Source organism: Heloderma suspectum, chromosome 5, assembly GCF_057233095.1.
Source record: "Heloderma suspectum isolate Gila_16-S chromosome 5, 16-S_ref, whole genome shotgun sequence".
NCBI classification, from domain to species: Eukaryota; Metazoa; Chordata; class Lepidosauria; order Squamata; family Helodermatidae; genus Heloderma; species Heloderma suspectum.
In genome coordinates this window covers 165,372,776-165,393,789 of record NC_139462.1, presented here as the reverse complement: position 1 = coordinate 165,393,789, position 21,014 = coordinate 165,372,776, and the positions used below count along the sequence as shown (strand labels likewise).

At 41.8% G+C, this 21,014-nt stretch overlaps 2 protein-coding genes across 9 annotated transcripts in view; one reads left to right on the top strand and one right to left on the bottom strand.

Moving 5' to 3' along the window:
* Positions 1–669: 669 nt before the first annotated feature.
* Positions 670–13,828, bottom strand: EAF1 (ELL associated factor 1). The gene is made up of 6 exons (XM_084858198.1): positions 13,662–13,828; positions 11,660–11,754; positions 8,761–8,897; positions 7,733–7,902; positions 5,677–5,895; positions 670–4,421 (listed from the first exon to the last, which is right to left on the bottom strand). Exons 1-6 carry the CDS (start codon positions 13,762–13,764, stop codon positions 4,375–4,377), a joined length of 771 nt encoding a protein of 256 aa, XP_084714324.1. The 5' UTR covers positions 13,765–13,828; the 3' UTR covers positions 670–4,374.
* METTL6 (methyltransferase 6, tRNA N3-cytidine) overlaps positions 12,863–21,014 on the top strand; it is a 41,543-nt gene continuing 33,391 nt past the window's right edge. For 7 of the 8 annotated variants that reach the window (XR_014792310.1, XR_014792309.1, XR_014792307.1 and 4 more), the window contains exons 1-3: positions 13,865–14,056; positions 16,143–16,519; positions 18,590–18,724. Coding sequence is in view for 4 of the 8 variants with exons in the window: in XM_084858197.1 (XP_084714323.1) it covers positions 16,223–16,519; positions 18,590–18,724 (432 nt within the window). In the remaining 4 variants the exon portion in view is untranslated. Of the gene's footprint in view, positions 12,995–13,864; positions 14,057–16,142; positions 16,520–18,589; positions 18,725–21,014 lie in introns of those variants that run through there. The other variant, XR_014792308.1, reaches the window with a different exon arrangement.

Genomic DNA, 21,014 nt, shown 5'->3' with positions numbered 1-21,014 from the left:
AAACTAGTATGGTCATGGACGATGGGAGTTGTAGTCCAACATCATCTGAAGAGCCATAGCTTCCCCATTTTATTGACTGGTTTTCATTTTAATTTACAAGTTGAAATGCATTTTCGTATGATTTTTTATTATGTATTTTTGTGTGTGTTGTTAGCTACCTTGAGTACCATGTTGCAAAAAGCTAGGATATTCACGTAATAAAGAAATAAAAATGTGTTATGTCTGGGCAAGCCATTCCTTTGTTACGGAGGTTGTTTTTTAGCAGACCAGTTTCCCTTCAATGGGAGCTAATGGTTGGGATATATTCGAGATCTGGGAAAACCATGAGGGCTTGGGGAAGACGATACGCCCCAGCTAAAGGGAGTGGGAGAGAGCAAGAGGGCACGCGTGTGTGTGTAGAAACAGGGAGGTTGGCAGTTGGACAGACTGGTAGAACAGGAGAGCTGTTGAATCAGCTGAAAGTTGGAAGCACTTGGGTGTGTGTGCAGAGACCCTCTCTGGGAATCTTATCTGGGGTAGCTGATCTGCTGCTAAATTAATGATGCGTGGTACACAATAGTACCTCCTATTGTCTGTTCTGAAATTAATGTCAATCACTTTCATTGGGTTAGCCCCAGTTTAGTATAGTATGATAAAGAGAAACCTCCATTAGAAATAAATACACAATTTGTGCTGCTGAAGTTCATTTTTTATTTAAATAAAACTTTAAAAAGAAAAACCTACAAAATTTTACAAGGGATATATATATATATAAAATTTACATGACTGTGAACATACATATGTCTAGATTAATGATGTAGATACATTTGAGGCACAATAGCATCAAAAATAGTATATTATACATCAGAGTTCTGTCTCATTCCTACTTTTCTTCCTCTAATACTGAAATAGTTATCAATTGTTTCAATAGTCTTGCCTTTTAACTCAGTTAGGGGACATGTGGCTTACGAAAACAGAATTATCTTCCAGTACAACAGCTCCTGTGCACAGGTTTGGGCCATACAAACTTTGGAAGCATCTCAGTCTTTCTCCAGCTTTTGGAGTAAACCTCTCTCAATTCCTTCAGGTTATTATGTATGCACCATTACAAGATAAATCAAATTCCATGACTTGCAGACAAAGACATAAGCCCACTAAGTTCAGTTAGATTTACTTTCAAGGAAGCGTGCACAGGATTGCAGCTTTAATTATATGAACATATTTGCTTATTTTGTCTAACCTATTTGTCTTCTGGAAGTAGTTGTGAGGACAGACAAGCGCTATGCAGGATACGAAAGCCTTGTCCTCTTAAAAAACCTATTCTACATCCCCCTGAGATTTCATCAAACAGCAGCACATACTTTTAACCTTTCTTTTGCAGCCATAAGAGCTAGAAACTGGGTTACAAAAAAACCAGGATTCTTCCAGATGCTGAATGCCTGATTTTGAATTTGTGCACAGTCATGGAATATACACAGCCCTGCCCATTTTGCCTAAGGAGCCTTCAAAATGGGAGCATAACATTCCAAAAATATATGGATGGTTTTCGGGTTTCCTCTCTCAAATACATTAGAAAGCCAAGCACATGAACAGTATTTGGCATGCTCACCTTCCTGCATACAATTTAATTCATTTTATAGTTGAATTCATCTTACAGCATTTTAGAACAAAGCATCAGGCTCCCTAAAATTCACATCCTATCTGAGAGACCGAATGACTTACAACCAATAATATCCCTGGTTTTAGCTGCAACAATAGCTGTAGCGATTTTCTTCACGAGGCAACGGCGACAGAAGTGTCCAGCTCTGTTCTACTTGCCTCTTAAATGTCTCCTACCCACATCTGTGCTAGCTCTAGGTGTATGGGGTTGCTCCGTTAACCTATTGATTCCCATGATAAAGACCATATATGACCCTGCCCCTCTCTCCAACTCCTCCTTGCCAGAAAAAAAGCAAACAAAGCCTTATGCGTGCTCCTGTGCTGCACCAAGTCTTTCCCTAAGTGCAGTAATGCTGCTGCTTCCTCTACACAGCAGCCAGGTAGGCACCCAAGAATCAGAGCATGGGGATGACTTGTCCTTTTGCATTTGGAGCCCTGACCCTGTGCTCTGCAGCCACTGTGGTGCAACGTGACAGAACTCTTAAAAGTTAAGGCACCTTTATTCCAGTGACAGGGAAGATCACTTTTTTTTTTTGCTTATTCAGACTGCTAGACCAAGAGAAAATTAAATCAAATTTATGAAGCCACACATTTTATAGACAGTCCATTAAAACAGGTCCTATTAACTCTAAACCCATCTTGGTAACATACAATTGAGATAGTATGAAATTGCTAGAAAGTTCATCATTTCTTAACATGGCTGATTGCAAAGTACCACATTTTACAAAACACCGAGCAGAATCCAACATTACGCAAGCTGACTTCTGCTTGCATGAAAGGATTTTGTCCTCCCGTCTGCAGCTTACTGTGTCCTCCCAAAATCTGGTGCAGAGGGTCCCCCAACTCTCCAGACCAGATTTTGTAGGCACATAGGGGGCTGCAGGTGGGAGGGGGAATCACTCTCCCCGTTCCAATAACAGAAGCAGTTCTATCAGCGGTAGGATTTAGTTGGATTCCATCCATTATTTTACAAATGAGTAATTCAAAAATGTTTGTGTATAGTGATACATAAACCTGTACACAGATGTAGCAACAAATCAATTTAATCTAGAAGACTAATTTGGATTTTATAACCCATGAGTGTTCCCTGTCTCTTTTCTTCTTACATATACCTGTCTGTGAAATTTTCAAACCTAGACTAAACTTAAGACAAACATACCTTCAAAAAAACATATTAAACAGGACAGGAAAAGATTCGACTTCCATTTTCAATATAATCTTGAAATTGCTTATAGTTATTTATGGACTTAGCAGGGAAGCAAATCCTTTTGTAAAACCAGATTGGAGACAAATGCTGCTTCTTAACCTCTACAGCAGCACAAGTACCAGTCACCAGGCCCAGCATTTTAGGCACCAGTGGCTACTGGGCAGCTGGATTTTTGCATCCTTGCCTTTACTAAACAAAGTTTTGATTGCTTTGAGAAGATTTCTACATTAGTTTTCTGCTTTTGATTGCAACTGATGTACAATTTATCAGGCATGCACAATACTGCTTATAAGGAAACAATACATGAAGGGTTGTGTCTTCTGTTGACCAACACCGCTTGACAGGTGGAGCCGATCAATGCAAAATGTCTTTTATTATGGAGTAGCTGTTGTTTTGGGACTCTATATGGGGTGATATCTCTGTTTCTCATTTTCAGAAGTTATGGGCTTCAACATTCCCATACCATCTTCACCAAATTTTAGGAAAAGATATTTCTAACACAGGGATTTCCTTCTATCTGTGGAGTGTGTACCCCACATATAAGGAAATGTGTGTACCCTCCATGTGCAAATATCTGTTTCACCACCTGCTCAGGCAACACGAAGCATCAACTGGTGTGGATTTCTACAATGCGAATAGGCAGTAGACATGTGCACTCATGTGTGATAGCACACATATGGGGTACGCAGAATTTCTTGCATGGAAGTAACACATAGGGTGCGCAATAATTTCTTGCAAGGAAGTTTTTTATGCCTTTTATTTGAACGATAATAAAACCTTCATCATCCTTTGAGCTTTCAGCAACGATAAAAAGGCATCAGTAAAGTCCTACACTACTCTTACACGTTAAGTCTACCAAAATTACTAGTTATGAGAAGTGCTACTAGCCTACCTGCCCACACATATCTGAGGGCCTGAAAGAAAAGAAAAGAAAAGGAGCCAGCTCTCTTCCAGTTTACAAAAGCTTCCTTGCCTGGAGGCAACTCTTACACACTACAAGTGCTCAGGCAAGCGGCAATTCATGAGTCTGCCTTAAGCTTAACAAACCCAGATGCAATTGTGCATCTCAGCATGATGCCCTTCTTTGAAATTTACACTCAATTTCCTATTTTGTTTTTTAAAATGGTAAACCTGACTTACACCTAACCTTCAGACAACGTTTGCTTTACATTGCCAGGGCTACTGGACCTTTCCTAAAAGCAAGAATCATAGTAGAGTACACCAAGATTATCATTCTTTATGCTTTATGGAGTATCAGCACATAAAAATACACTTCACTGTATTAGATTAGTATATTCACATCTATTTAAAAACTTTAAAAGAATATACACAACATACACAATTTATACACAAAGTAAAAAATAATATAAGCCTTGCTTCAGGAACATTTGTTGTTTTGTATTCAAAGGTCACATATTTGTTAAAGTTGCACTTGTACAGCTGTGTTCTGACGCCAGCTTCCACATCGGCATAATTCTTACCGCTCAGTAAATCTGCATCTGTACACAAACTAGTGAAGAAATTTCATTCTAATCATCGCTGTCACTCCCAGATTCACTCAACTGCAAGTCATTTCCTGGTTTGTTTAAAAAAAAAAAAAGCAGGAAGTTATATTATTTTCTGACTATGTTTTACACTAAGGAATTGCTGTATTTGACCTCAAACAGATTGAGAAGAAAAATGGGGAGCAATTGTGGAACACACTATTTCTAGATTGTAAATCTGTTTATTTTAATAGGAGTTGGTTCCGGTAAATTACGTCTAGGACTGCAGCTCTAGCAGTTCCTCTGCCTGGTATTCATTGGCTTAAGATTAATAGAATCCTGGAGGTGGCAGTGATTTGTCTCCCCTGCAAACTGATTGCTCAGTCTTCTTGCCTAATGGATTCATGTTCAACTTGGGTTTGACTTTAAAAAAAAAAAAGAAAAGAGAAGGCATATTTTTCCCCACTGCAGACTTGGTCCTATAACTGATGGACAGGAATAGCAGCACTTACTATCTGCACTCACTGCTGGCACAAGCTTCATTTGCAGCTGGAAAAACTAGGACTGAACCTATGTTCTGCTCATTTTAGGCCAGGCCAAGAAGAGCTGTACTAAGTAGTTATGATGACCCATAATACAAATCACTACTATCTGCAGACAAAGACCATCAAATCTAGGTTAATTGTTAGTGATTATGAATCATTTCCTCACGTTTCAAACAAAAAAGGAGCAGGTACTGAAAACAGATGTGAGAAATGGATTGAGGTTTCTATTTCCCCAACCGTATGGGTTATCAAGAGACTTCTGGAATAAGCCTCTTTACAACACAAATGAGTGGGGGAAACCCCCCCAAAGGTGTTTTCATTAAAAACAATGACATTCCAACTTACTGAACCATCTATACCCAGTTCTTACAAAGCAGATATTAAAGACAAATGCATGTGACTGAACCCGACACCAGTTTTAAAAACTAAAACCAGCTTTGGAATAGGGGAATTTAGAAAGAAGAAAACAATGGGTGGAGAAAGGGTTGAGCACCATTACCATCCCACTTCTCTGCATTATGTTCCCCTTTCCCTAAGCTGCTTTTCATTTTACAAATTGATGCTGGGTCTCAATTACATACTTGTGTGTACTGTGTACTTAGACCAGCCTTCCCCCAACTTGGTGCCCCCCAGATGTTTTGGTGTACAACTCCTAGCTTTCCTGACCATTGGCCATGCTGGCTGGGGCTGATGGGAGTTGAAGTCCAAAACATGTGGAGGACACCAGGTTGGGGAAGGCTGACTTAGACCCTTATAAAATCTATGTCATGTGACAGGCACATGCAGAAGAGAAGAAACTTACTAAGCGTGTTCATGAGCTGATTGCTTCCTTGTTGCCTGGTGGTACCATTGGCAATAGAGTTCCTGTTGTTGTACTGCTGAGAAGGGGAAGGGTGTGCAGCTTCATCACCATCACTGCTAGAACTTTCATCATCACTCCCCGAGGAGCTCTCTGAATCAGACGAGCTGCTGCCGCTACTGCTACTCATCTGCTCAATAATTTCGACCTCAGCTCTTAGCTCTGGAACGAAAGGATGTTTGCAAGAGGGTCAATAAGATTATCCATGATTTAACAGATCATGAAAGTCTTCATAACATTGGGCTTTTTGGCAGATTTTGGTAAATCTAGGCCGTATGCTATAACATGTTACAAATATATTATGCATAATCCTTCAGTGCAAAAAGATGGACCAGGGAAGGTCTCTTTCAGCCCAAAGTTCCAGGATTCTAAGCCAAAGTGACTCCTTGGCATAGACTTATATTTTACTAAGCCTAGACTATCAGTCTTCTTGCATATACAGTATTGTTGCTAGATATGGAGGATAGGGGAAAGAGTAACAGAAGCGTGAGTATGCAGCCATACACATTTGGGGTGAAAACCTATGTAAAGAAATTAGCAATTTTTATTTTTAAACTCCCACAATATATTCATTGATTGTACGACCATCATCATCAATGTTCTCTTTATACAATTCCATTTTGGAAGGCCACTATTTCATAGCATACACATAGTAATAAGCATTTCATTTACAGCATTCTACACCATGCGTTTGCATTTTCAAGATATATTATAACTTAACAATATCTAATGTTGTGATAAAGGTACAATGGCTTTTAAACTTTTGGCAGAAATTTACTTTAAAGGACACTACAATGTATAAAAATAACAATTAACAATTTTATAACTGTTACTTAACAAATAGCATACTGCAATATAAAGAAACAAAAGAACTTTGCACTTTCTGATTATCAACAAGGAATCTTAAACAATCCATGGACACAAAGGCCAACACTCTACTGGGGTTTTTTGTTTCCCTTAACTAAGCTGCAGTTATACATCTGTTCATCTTGGGTTAAGGATACTTAGCAGTGCAACCTGATACATGTCTACTCAGAAGTAAACTCCACCAAGTCCAATGGGACTTACTCTCAGGCGAGTGAGTATAGGATTGCAGCCTTATTTAAGTTATTGTTAAACTGATTTGTAAGTAGCTTTAGATACCTTATGGTCAAAAGGTGGAGTAACATATTTTAAACAAATACTCCTGCCAGTATTTTCTACTCTCACAGGTTTCCAAAATATAAAGCTCAAAGCTCCTACAATTTGTACTGTTTACTGCTACTTTTATTAAAAGTCATGTTCAACATGTTGCTAAAAAGATGCTTAATACATGAATAAAGAATGAATTATTTCACCGACATCAATAGATTGTACCACTATTGGTATAGAGTCAGTAACAGCATTCAGAAGTATTTGTTTAAAATAAAGAGAGAAAGAAAAGCAAAAAAATAAAAAGTGAAGGGATGTTTAGAGCCATCACTGGACTTGAATTATTTTAGACAAACAGAAAATAAGCCATTGAAGTACTAGTAGATCCTATGAAATACAAGTTTTATTTCTCAGTTTAGCTGAATAGGAATGATTAAGGAAAGTGTAATATGGATTCTGCCACATTTGTTGTTGTTGTTCAGTCGTTAAGTCGTGTCCGACTCTTCGTGACCCCATGGTCTGCCACATTATTCAGTTAAAAACTAATATAATCCCATAATTCTTTCCAGTACAAGACCCAAAGAATAAATAAAACAGGATTTGTGGAAGAAATAATACTTAATCCTTTGAAAATTCTCAGGTACGTATGCATTCTCGATTATGTTTTGTGCTGATTTTGATGCTGGTTTCCGATGATTTATGTTGGTTGTACTGATAGTTTTTAATTATGCATGCTATTATTTTGATTACATGCTTGTTTTGTATTGATTCATAACTTTTGTAAACTGCCAAGAGGACTGTGCTGATGGCATACCGTAAATAAATGAAGTTACAAACCACCACTGGAAGGGCTTCCTGACTTCCATACCTCTCTTAATATCATCCAGCTGAGGCTCTGGTGAAGGGTTGTCTTTCAATGGGGAGGTTTTGGGACCAGCTGCTGGCTTTGTAGGAGCTCTGAATTGAGTGGAAGAAGGTTGTGAGGCTCGGGCAGATTGCTGTTCTATTCGGGCCTGTATTTTACTGCTACCTTCAGCTCTGAAACAAAATATTTTGAAGACAGACAATGATATCTACACCCTCTTTTTTCTTACCTTCTTTGATGCTTTCAAACATTTATGTAAAATTCCAACTCCTGCAATCAGAATAACCCAACATATCGATAACCCAACAATATCGATGCCCAATATATACAAATTTAAACACTAAATTCCACTTATTTCAATGAGAGAGTTAAGCACTTGCTCAAATCTCCCAAGGAAATCAATAGTTTTTAAATGTGTAAAACATTGCATGCATCATGTAATTTCTAAAAACCACCCTGTCTATAGGATGGTTCAAATTCAAATATGCAGAAATAACACATGGCACAGCAGATTTAGATTGTACTACTTAAGACTGTAGGTGAAGGATGGAGTATCTGAATGCTTCCTAATGTTTCAAAACAATGTTTCAAAAGCAAGCATGTTAGGAACAAGGGTTTTAGCCTAATATTTTCTAGTATTTCAAGTTCATGAAGGGTTTGTTGTTTGTTTTACATAGGCCAGTGTTTAAACATGCAGGGCAGAATCTAACTCACTCCCTCTGCTGACAGAAGGCTTTCATCAGCAGAATGAGGAGGGGTGTGATTTTCAGCAATTCTGACTCCCTGCTTTAGACCCCCCAAATCTACTCTGAAGAGTGACTCTCTGAAGCAGAATTGGAGAGGGGAGCTACAGGAGAGAGGGAAAATCGCTGAAAATCATGCCTCACCCCTTTCCAGTGCAGGGAGTTAGTTGGATTCCACCCACAATCTGCTACCTGCAATCTGAAGCAGTTCTGTCAAGGAAGGGCTGTACCATGCGCCATTCCTCCATTTAGGAATTTGCCCTGTCTGTTTATGCTAGCCATTTTTACCTTGTCTTCTTGACTTGAATGCTGCTGCTTAGCTTTTCAAGCACGTATTCCCCAGTATCATGATTTATAATAAGTACACAGTCCTTTTGGTACGGCCTTTTATTCCCTTTGAACACAGTCATTGGAGGCGTAGAACCCTGGTGTTAAAAAAAGTACAGATTACATTTAAATCTAAACAAAGACATACGCTCAAACCAAGGAACACTAACTTAATGAAAATGCCATACCCAATCTCTCATCTCCAAGGCAACAGTTTTATGCTTTAATAGGTTTCCTGTTTATGGGTTGGATCTAGACCTAGTCACAGTTAAGAGTAGATGCATTGAAATCAATGGGATTTGGTCATGACTACGGGAGCAGTCCTATGGCCACTAGACACTGTCTAAGGGGCCATAGGATTGTCTGGTTTCTGGCAACAGGGGTGGGAGCCAGGGCTTCAAACACAGTTCCCAGAAACCGCACTCCTCGCCCCCTCCCCCTCATAGCTGGCGCAGTTCTCGCCGCGCCGAATACATCTCTGCGCTCAGAAATGGAACACAGTGATGGGAAAAGGAGACAGTCCTGGGGACTGCGGAAGCTGCTTTATGCAGCTTCCTATGCGCTGCAAGGCCTCCTTCCTTCCGGCTCCCAGAAACTGTAACCAGACAGCGGAAATTGTCCATCTGGCCAAAAATGTAGGGTGGCTGGAGTGCAGAGGAGAGGATCCCCTCCGTGCTCCAGCTGCCCTGAATAGGATAGTTGGCAGCCTCCGATTTTGGAGGCGGGAGACTATCCAGATAGGATTGCATCCTTAGTCAACTTCCATTGATTTCAATGGCTCTAAGTGTGACCAAGTCTGGATCCAACCCACTATTTTCAATTCTAATATGGCCGTTGAACCACATTTCATATTTCAACAGTTTACCTTTCTAGATATACAGATCATGAACTTCAGCGTATTCAATCTCTCTCTTTAATGTTACTCATTCAGAGAACTAAACAGCTTGCAGATTTTTTCAGTTTAAATTTCAGCATACTTCTTGATAGTCAATAAGACGATATATATTTCTAGTTATACCTATGAGTAAAACTAACACCAGAAGAAACACATCTACAATCAATATAGCCACTAATATCCAATGCAAATGAATGTTTCCAAAGGCAAGAACCCTAAGCACATTTACGTGAAAGTACATTATATGAAACTCAGTGAGACGAGATATAAGATCCAAGAAAATTTTCCAACTTTGGGATTCAGACACACATTTAATCAACAGAGGGAGTGCATCCCTATTGGTTCTTTTGGACCTCTCAGCAGCATCTGATGCCATCGACCATAGAATCCTTCTGGACCATCTGAGCGAGTTGTAGGCACTGGTCTGCTGTGGTTCCACTCCTTCCTCTCAGGATGGCTCCAGATGGTGTCACTCGGGGATCATTGCTCCTCGAAAAAGGAGCTGTTATGTGGAGTCCCTCAGGGCTCCATCCTATCCCCAATACTGTTTAATATGTACATGAAACCACTAGGAGAGATCATCAGGAGATTTGGGGCCAGGTGTTACCAGTATGCTGATGACACTCAAATCTATTTCTCTGTAACATCATCATCCAAGGAAGGCATGACTCCTCTGAATGACTGCCTGAAGCTGGTAATGGGCTGGATGAGGGGGAACAAACTGAAGTTGAATCCAGGCAACTCATCCAGTGCTCATCGCGAAGAGTCCTAATTCAGGTATTGAGGTATGTCCCCCAGTTCTGGATGGGGTTGTGCTCCTCCTGAAGGAGCACGTTCATAGCTTGGGGATGCTTCTTGACCCGACCCTGCTCCTGGCACCCCAGGTGGAGGCGATGGTGAGAAGCGCTTGTTATCAGTTATCAGCTGATACGCCAGCTGTGCCCATTCCTGGAACATATGGCTCTAGTAATGGTGGTGCACATGCTGGTGACCTCTAGGTTTGATTTCTGTAATGTGCTGTACTTGGGGCTGTCTGTATATCTAGTTCGGAAATTCTAACTGGTACAAAATACGGCAGCCAGGTTGGTCTCTAGGACATCCCGTGGAAACCCTATTACGCTGGTTTTAAAATCCTTACACTGGCTGCCAATCTGTTTCCAGGCAAAAAATAAAGTGCTGGTTCTTGCCTTTAAGGCCTTACATGGTCTAGGTCCACGGTGCCGCAGGGAGCGCCTTCTCCCCTATGTCCTAGTCTGCCACCTAAGGTCCTCTCTGCGGCAGCTGCCTAATGTGAGACTGGCAGCCACACACAAGAGGACCTTTTCCTTTGCCACCCCTCAGCTGTGGAAATGCGCCTGCTGATCTCTTTGAATGTTTTTAAGTGGGAATTAAAGACTCTATTATTCTGGCAGGCCTCCCCTTTTTAGAATTCTTATTTTTCTTTGCTGATGGTTATATACTGTTTCTAGGCTATATTGTTTTTATTATAGAGTTTGCTTTTGGTTTTTTGGTAAAACTGTTTTTAACTCTGTACGTCACCTAGAGTATTTTGTATATAGGTGGGTTATACATTGAATGAATGAATGAATAAATAAATAAATAAATACATCTGAAGTTTACCTAAGAGTAAAATAATAGTAGGTTATGAAAGAAGTGGCCTACAGCTGTAGAGTCAACATGTATATAGAAAGGATTGCCAGAAGAAAAACCATCATTTTAAAACAGCTACATAGCCATATATCAAGCATACTGGATCCTTGGTCCTTCAGAACAAGACACAGAACAGGTAAAGCTGGTTATCTCCCATAAAATGATCCCTAGCAGTTATAAATTGTTCTCAGTTCTTATGAAGCCTACAGTGTTCTCTTTGGCCACAGATTAAAAGATCAAAGCAAAAGTCATAAGAAGTTTAATTCAGAGTGGGGGAAGGGGTGGAATCAGCATTTTAACATACAGTAAACTTACTGGAATATGTGGTAATGTAATTGTGACTTCATCTCCTTTACCAACTTGAAGTTCCCCCTCACAAGATGTGTCAATAGACGCTGGTTTAAAGTCATCTAGAGAGGACAAGAACTGGTATTAAACAAATCTTGGGTTTTAAAGGTTTCCCGAATGGCATCCATGTGGGATATGTCCACCCCACTTTACTATTATTTATTTTAAAAGATTGATTTATCACTTTTCAACAGAGCTTCCAGGAGAGTTTACTAGAGTGGATGTAAAATATGAGGTGAAGGCCTGCACTTTAAGAGAACAGTTACTGCATCAGGATATTTTCTGTAATTAAAAGCCCTTTTTTTGGCTAGTCATTAGCCATGATCCACAGAGCCCCTTTCACACCACCTCATGATAATACACAGTAATTTTTTTTTCAAAATTAGTGTACCAAACAGCAGTGAGTCTGCTGTTAGAAGAATAAACATTAGGAGGCCTGACCTTTTTACTTAACCCTGCCTCTTGAATCTTTATTAGCAGTCTGATATGCCAGCAAGTTTCAATTACTTAATTTCTCCGAACTGTGTGTTGGATCCAAATTTAATCATACTTAGGGTAGACCCATTGAAATCTGACGTACTTAAGTCTCTGATTTCAATGGGTCTACTCTAAGAATGACTAAATCTGGATCCAACCCAGTTTGTCCCAGCCAAGTAGCTGAGTAGCTACCCATTCCACATTTTATGTCTGGAAATAGGCATTCTCAATTAACCGTCTGTGCATTATTTTGTGAGCAGGGAAAGTTGGTAAGAATCTGCTACCAGGATGTTTCTGGCTATGAAACAGCAAGGTTGCTGCCCGCACCCGGGTTCTGTCCCTTTAACAACTCCATGTAGGGTTGCCAACTTTCATGAAAGATGCAGGCCTGGTCTGTTCCTATGCCTTTTAACACACGAATCAACAGATGAAATTTTTACATCATGAAATGAATATTACCCCCTGCTGATGTCTGCATCCTACTGTTAAAAGCACAGGAGTGGGTAAAAAGAACAGGCAACCCTAACAACTAATCCTGCCTTGCCGGCTTCTGTTAAAAACACCCCCACCTCTGCAAAAGTGAGTGGCAGCCCTACTGGCCATTAGTCAAGAGGAACGATGATAGTTAGGTTTTTACTTCAAGGATGCAGAAGGATGCGATCTGCCCAATCGAAATCTGTCCCAGGATAAGGCACAGGAAGGGTTGCCAACTTTTAAACTGCCCCTTGTCACGCAGATGGCTCTGCAGCAGTTAGAAGATGGTCGTGTTTAGTTCCATGACCCAAGAAGAGAAAATCAGCTGGTGAATCATTTCAAGCTTCACAGGTACAACCCAGGATGGATATATACATTCTTGTCACTAGCAACCTTGTGTACAGGGGGAAGGAGAGCCATCTCTACCCTGCTCTCGTGCTTTTTAACAGCAGCTTGACACCCCCAGAAATTTAGCAGGTAAAGCTTTCCACATCATTTACCTCCGTGTCAGGAAAAAACTTCCCTTGCTCATTTTTTGTACATTTTTAAAAAAGTTTTCTTTACAACTTTTGTAAACCGCCCAGAGGGCTTCGGCTATGGGGTGATACGGAAATGTGATACAACAACAACAACAACTTTCTGGGTGCTGAGCTGCTGTGAATGGCGCAGGAGTAGCCAGGCCAGTAAGCAAAACAAACGGGCAACCGAAGCGGGAAAATTGGCGTTTTGTACTCTCCAGGCACTTGACCGTGCCTTCCTAGGCATGTTTATTCGAAAGTAAACCCCGGTGAGTTCAGTGGGGCTTACTCCCAAGTAAGTGTGCCTCTGCAACCCTAGCTGAGCGGGGAGTAAGCGCCGTTGAACTCCATGGGGCTTACTTCTGAGTCGACGTGCACAGGCCTGCGCGGCGAGGGCCCCAACGGAGACGCGAGGCCGGCCTCGGTCTTCGTCGGCCGAGGCGATGGCCTGTTTTGGCCGCGCCCGCCCGCCTGCCCGCCTGCCTCTGCCGGCCACTCACAGCGGATGGTGTGGAAGGAGGCCTTGGGGTGCCGCTCGAAGCTCTCGCCCAGCTGCAGCGGGTGCTCCTCCTTGTCCAGCAGCGGGTTCGCCGCGCCATTCATCGCGGCGGCGGCGGCGAGGCCCGCGAACAGCACCCAGTCCGCCGGCAGCAGCCCCCTCGCCCTCGCGTTCCCTTCCGGGCTCGGGGCGACGGCGCGGTGTATCCAAGAAAGCGCTCCGCGCCGGCAAGGAAGGGCGGCCGGGCGCGTGGGCCCGCCGGGATTACAGCCCCTTCTCGCGGCGCCCGAGGGACCGAGCGCGCCTCTGAGGGAGAAGAGGAAAGTGGCGAGGAGCGAGGGACGGCGCAAAACCGTCTCTGGACATGGCCAGAATGCCTGGGGGGGCCGGGAGTAGGTAGGTGGTGGGTGGCACCTGGCAACAAGGAGGTGGAAGCAGCAACCTCGGTCCCATTTTATCAGAGCCGGGCAGAAAGTAGATCTCCAGATGTTTCGGACTTCAACCGCCAGCACTCCTGACTATTGGCCGTGCTGGCAGGGCCTTCTGGGAGTTGAAGTCCTAAACACCTGGAGTTATACCTTCTGCCCACCCTTGCATTGTCTCACCTGGTCCAGTAGCCCAGTGCAAAGTTTGCTCAGACTGGTAGCGGCTCACCGGGGCATTTCCCAGCCCCCCATTTTTTCCTGAGAGCCTCTGGACAGGGCAGTGAGCGGTTGGGATCTTCTGTCAGCCAGACACGTGGTCGGCCACTGAGCAAAATAAGGTGCTCTCTCTTTTATTTCCCGGCATTGTTGTGTTATCTTATGAAGCAGGAAACGTAGGGAGTTGCCTTATACCAAGCTGGTTCTATATTGGCCCATCTGGCAGTATTTTCTGCTTATGTCAGGGACACAGTGGCCCTCCAGATGTTGTTGGACAGCAACTCCCATCAGCCCTAGCCAGCCTAGCTAACAGTGAAGAATGACAGGAGCTGCAGTCCAACAGCATCTATTGGGCACACGGTCCCCCATCCCTGATTTATATGCTGACTGGCAGTGGCTCTCCGGGGTTTAGGGAATGGTCTTTCTCAGCCCTGCCTGGGGCTGCTAGTCATCAAGGAGCCTGCATGCAAAACAGATACTCTGCCACTGAGCTATGCCCCCTCCCAAGAAAATTAAGTTTAGAAGAAAGATGAGTAAGGGGGGATGGTCTAGATGTATAAATGGATTGGGAGAAAATAGATTGGGAAACGTTTTTCTCTCTTTCTCATAATACTAGAACCCGGGGGTCATCCCATGAAGCTGAATGGTGGGAGATTCAGGACAGATAAAAGGAAGGATTTCTTCACACAGTGCATAGTTAAAATATGGAATTCACTATCACAAGATGTAGCTATGGCCACCAAGTTGGATGGCTTTAAAGGGGAATAGACAAATTCATGGAGGATAAGGCTGTCAGTGGCTACTAATCCTGATGTCTATATGCTGCCTCCAGTATCAGAAGCATGTCCGATGAGCTACCTGTGATAGCCATTCTGAGGCTGATTGGCTGTGAGAGTCTGCGCTCTTTTCACATTTCTGGATGCAGCAAAAAATACTTTGCTATCACCTGGCCTGCTGGGTGTCATGGAAGAGAGGGAGAGGGTGTGTGCCATGTGGGTTAAGTGCCTTGATTTTTTACGCATACAAATGTATGGAAACTCTGTTACTTACAAATGGTAGGAACCCTGAGAAGCATGTGATCATACTGTGCTTGAAAAGCGCAATATTGAGGCATTGAGGGGTTGGACTCGATGGACATGTAGGCCCCTTCCAACCCTACTATTCTATGATTCTGTGATCTGGAAATATCTAAAGGGACCTTGACCTCCCCCAACCCCATCTAGGTGTGGTAGTTGATGGGGGACAGGATTCTCATAGATACAAACATGGAATAGCTAGGGCAGCTGTGGGTGGAACAGGTTTAGACCAGGGATGGGGAATGTGTAGCCCTCCATATGTTGTTGGACTACAATTTTCATCAGGCTAGCCAACATAGCCAAAGGTGAGGAATGATGGGAGCTGCAGTCCAACAACATTTTGATGGCCACATGTTCCCCATCGCTGGTTTAGACTAAGCCTATATGCCTGTGGCATGTATTAAACTTCAAACATTAAATCAACCTTCCCCATCCTGGCGCCCTGCAGATGTGTTGGATTACAACTCCCATCACCCCCAGCCAGCATGGTCACACTTGATGGAAGTTTTAGTCCAACACATCTGAGGGGCACCAGGTTAGGAAGTGTTTCACCAGCTGCTGATATCTTTGTTTCTCCTTGTACTTTGGCAGTGTTCTCAGAGCAAGTTCTTTTTGTTTAAAGATGTATGCAGGTATTTTTCCAAAGGTGACCTCAGAGGTGACATTAGAAAGAAATGATTCATTGCAAAGGGCCCTTATCGTTTTGGAGCCTGTCCAGAGAGATGCAACATACTAACATTTTCCTTATTCTCCTCTTGAATCTAGTTCTTGCCTGATATGTGAGGGCAATTATGATAATTAAGGAATAAAACAACTCTGAATCTGCAGTGTCCTCCTTAATTAAGATGAATGAATCCAGGCCTCTGCAAGGTGACTCATCTGTTGCTCAGTGTGATGTTGTAATCTCTACTTGTGAAGATGGGCCTTTCCAAAAGAGAGGGCACAAGACAAGAATACTTAGTTCTGAAGAAGCCAAAAAACTGGCTGAAGATCAGATCTTAGTATCTGACTTCAAGCAAGAGAAACTTGAAAAAGAGGCACAAAAGAATTGGGACCTATTTTACAAAAGAAACAGCACTAACTTTTTCAAGGACAGGCACTGGACAACGAGAGAGTTTGAAGAGTTAAAAGCCTGCCGTGAAGTGAGTTTCATGTTTGCTGTAGCAGCAGAGGGCAACTTAGAGCTGCTGTAGAAACGTTTCTGTGAGCTGGAAGGCCATAACTAATCTTACCTTGAGTTTTATAACCTTTTACAAGGCAGATGCATCTGGCCTGAAAATGTACATGAATGTCATGGGCTTCAGGCTAGATGTTTCATCCTTCTTCTGTGACGCTGCTTTTTCAGTTTCCATGTGTAAGACTTGATGTGGCTGCTCTTAAGAGATTTTTGAAGATGCCAGTCAGTTACTTGATATACAGAGGTCCTGCTCTCATGGAGGAGCTTTGACTTTCTGTGGAAGTTGCTCATTGTAGTACTTGCATGAATGCTTAGTTCAGCACCATGGAAAGTTACAACAATTCCGATGGTTGTGGTGTATTTGAGCCTTCACCAACCAGGGACTTTCCAGATGTGTTGGACTACAAGTCCCATCATCTCCAGCAAGCAAGTTGTGAATGGGGATGATGATACTTGTAGTCTCATCATTCACAGGAGGGTGCCAGGTTGGAGGATGCAGCTGTATTTTATTGAAACAAAATAAGATAGCTTGAATATGCTTGGTTCAAGGCTAGAAATTGTAGTAATCTTTTTTCTCTGTATAAAAAAGACTGCATAAAAATATTATAGTTCCTACAACATTTGGAGGATAAGTCAATATTAGATTGTAACATTACTGCAGTTCTGGGAGGAAAATCAGATGCTTCAAATTTAGATTACTGAATGGTCTTGAGAGTATTTGGTGTTGAAGCTAAGTAGGGATGAATCTGATTAGTGTTTGGATGGGGGCTACTGTGAACCCTATGTACGCCATCCTGTATTTTCTAAAGGCAGAAAAAGATATAAGTATTTATTCATTTTATTTAATTGATTTATATTCTGCCTTTCCACCAAGAATGGTGCTCAAGGCACATAACAATAATGAAAGATAGATTAAAAGCAAAATCTTTATTAAAACAGAACATAAGCACAGATCAATTGAAACACAATTAAAAACACAAAAATAAAAGAAGCAGATAGCACCCACCCAATTAAACCCCACTTCAGCAACAGACCAGCTTACATGCCAAAGACCTGCCTGAATAAAAATGTATTTGCCAGCTGGCAGAAGGACAACAGAAGGGAGCTAACCTAGCCAATCTTAGTGCGGAGTTCAAGAGCCTGGGAGCAACCACTGAGACAACTTTCTGTCCCACCACACCAGACATGCTTCCAACGGTGGCGAGACTGGGTGAAGGTCCTCCCTTGAAGATCTTAAAACTCATGCATGCTCATATGGGAGAAGGTGACCTTTCAGGTAGCCTGGTCCCAGAGGTGTATGGGGTTTTGTAGGTCATAACCAGCACTTTGAATTGTGTCCGGAAAGTATAATAAATAAACTATCACAGTGAGTTATATTTGTACTGCCAACCAGAAAAAGTTAGCTTAAAACCCTTTTTTCCACAGTCTTGATGGACTGATTTATTTTCCCACTGGCAAGCCTAGTCCCATTCCTCAAAAGAGTTAGGGAGTGCTTTCCTGTGTGAATCCAGTCTCTTTTCAGCTTATGTAAAGAGACCTGCTGGGTTACAGTCAATGGCATTTCTGCCACTATTTACAAACAGTACAGATCAGTTAACTGGTAGCTGTGGATCAGCATTCTTGAGTGACAGAGCAAAAGGATCTGATGGACTGCAGCTACGCTTTGCCTATCTTTTTAAAGGAAAGTAATTTCCATACCTTAACTTTTTTTTTCATACGATATACAAATCTGGCTCGAATTCTTTGCCTGGTATTTTAGATTCAAGGAACAGTTTTTGGCATGTCTGACACGAATTTGCCTACATCTGTTGTGTATTGAAAATTGCAGCAACTGTATGCATCATATGGTGCAAAATCACAGTGGGTGGGTGTTTCTTTTTGTTGTTGTTCTTAAATGAATGCTTGCCTCTCTGATAACACTGAAATGTGAATAACTTTGGACTTTGATTCTGAAAACACTGTTCGTATTTCATGACTAGAGATTTGTTTTGCTCTGAAAGGATGTAACAAATGTGATTGTTTCTCCACCATGCAGTTTGAAGATCAGAAACTGACAATTCTTGAAGCAGGCTGTGGTGTTGGGAACTGTTTATTTCCACTTTTAGAAGAGGATCTGAATATCTTTGCATATGCCTGTGATTTCTCTCCCCGAGCTGTGGGATATGTAAAGGTTGGTGAGATATTAGCCTCTTTTTCCCAAGAAACAGGTGCATAAATGTTTTAAATCATGCGAAAATTGGGCTGGCTTATTTTAAAACAGTGGTTGATAAAACAGAGGAGGAAAAAGAGAAGAAGGAGAGATTGTTACAAGGCTTGGGGATACAAATTACATTGGGCTGGATCCAGATGTAGTCATACTTAGAGTAGACCCTTTGAAATGAATGGGACTTGTTAGTCATTACTAACTTAAATTCCATGGATTTCGATGGGTCTGCTCTAGGTAGGACCAAGTCTGTATCCAGCCCATTGGTATTTTGGATCTAATACCTTGCTTCTCTCATGTCATACTCATTCATACATTTGCTTAGCCTGATACCACAATCCCGTAAGTCATTTCAGCTTTGCATTTGGTTATACGATCAGTGATTAAACCCTAAAGTTTATGGAACCAAGCTCCTAAATCAGCCTTCCCCAACCTGTTGCCTTCCAAATGTGTTGGACTTCAACTTTCTGCATCCCCAGCCAGCATGGTTTTCTGTCTGGGCATGATGGGAGTTGTGATCCAACACATCTGGGAGGTGCCAGGTTGGGGAAGGCTGCCCTAAATAACCGGGATCGCCTTTCTTCCATATTTAATTTTGAAATAAGCAGGCATGAAAATTGCTGTTGCCCTGTTGGAATGTTTACTTTGTGTCTAACCAATTGGGCATCATAAAACAAAACAACTAAACTGGGAACAGAAGCTCCAGCAAAAATCAGTTACCCTGTTTACCTAGAGAGCAAATAATAGTAGTTTAGATTTTTTTAAAATTAATTATTAATTTAAAAATTCCTATACTGCTGCACAAGTTCAAAATAGTCTCTCATGAGTAGCTAACACTTATACATAATAGTATTGTTCAAAAGTCCTAGAAGTAGATAGAGCACTAAATTTTTTTCACAACAATAACAGTAAGTTCTCCACTGTAAATTTTTGGTTAAGGCAGATATTCTCTCTTCTTTGAGCCACGTCAGAAGCACGAACCTTTACAACACTAACAGCACAATACATGTCTATTCAGAAGTAAGCCCCACTGATGAGACTTACTCTCAGTTAAGTATGGATATACCCACTTTTCTGGGAGAAAGCTTCATTTAACACAGTGGGACTTACTTCCAAGTAGACATGCATAGGATTGCACAGTGAATTCCATGAAGGGCCATAGTACGATGTGCCTCAGATAAATTGGGGAACATTTTCCAAATGATTGCTTTTTTAGTATATCTGCAGATACTAACTAACCTTGGCTTAATTAATGTATATACACGAAGCTATAAGAATTATACAAATTCCTTTCTATTATGAAAATGCCAGGGATGTGGGACAAGTATTTTGGAGAGTCTGGGATGTGGAAAAGTATTTTCAAACTACTTTAAAAACCCAGGGGACTGAAATTTTTAAAACAAGACAGCCTAGCATATTTGAAGAGAGATTTTCAGATGGCCAGCATATTAAAACAGACTTCTGATTATAAAGCCTCCAACCGTTGGCTATGATCCGAAGTGGTTGTGGATGAAACCCCTGGCTATTCTTGCCATAGTGATTCTGTGAGCTGATGAGACTAGCTCTTATTGAGTTTAAAAAGCACTTTATAGACTTGGTTGTCAGACCTGCTATATATAGAAAGAGAGATAGAAAGCCCCAACTGAATTTACACTTGCCCACATGTTTGGAAATAGATATTTGGAATTACAGCCTACGTTTCTAGTTTGGTTTTAAACATCTCTAATAGTTGCCTCCAATTCAATGTCATCTAAGGTTTATAATGATATACTGTAATATCTTTGAAATATAAAGTGTTCAAAAGCATTGTTAGGTGACGTGTTTTACAGCACATCTGCGTCGCAGCTGGATGAAAAATGACTGTGGGTGAGATGCAGAGTTGTCCCTCTGCGAACAGAAGGGTTTCTTCCATTGGCTAAGGGAACTAGGATCCAGTGGAGGCTCCCTACTGGAGGAAGGTGGCAGGGTGATGATTTTCACCGATTCTTCCTTCCCCCTGCAACCACCAGTGCCACCTCACACACTCTTCTGGGGGATTTCCCAACCCTTCAGAGCAGATTTTTGGGGTCATAGGGGGCTGCAGGGGGAAATTGGCCAAAATCACCCTTTCACCCCCTTCTTGCAGCAGGATCATTGAGTTTGTTGAGTTCAGCTCCACAAGACTCTAGATCCAGCCTTGTAACAGTAACAACCCAAAGACCTTTCTGCAAATTGGGAACTGAATAATCAAAAGGATAGGAATGATGGTACTCTTGCT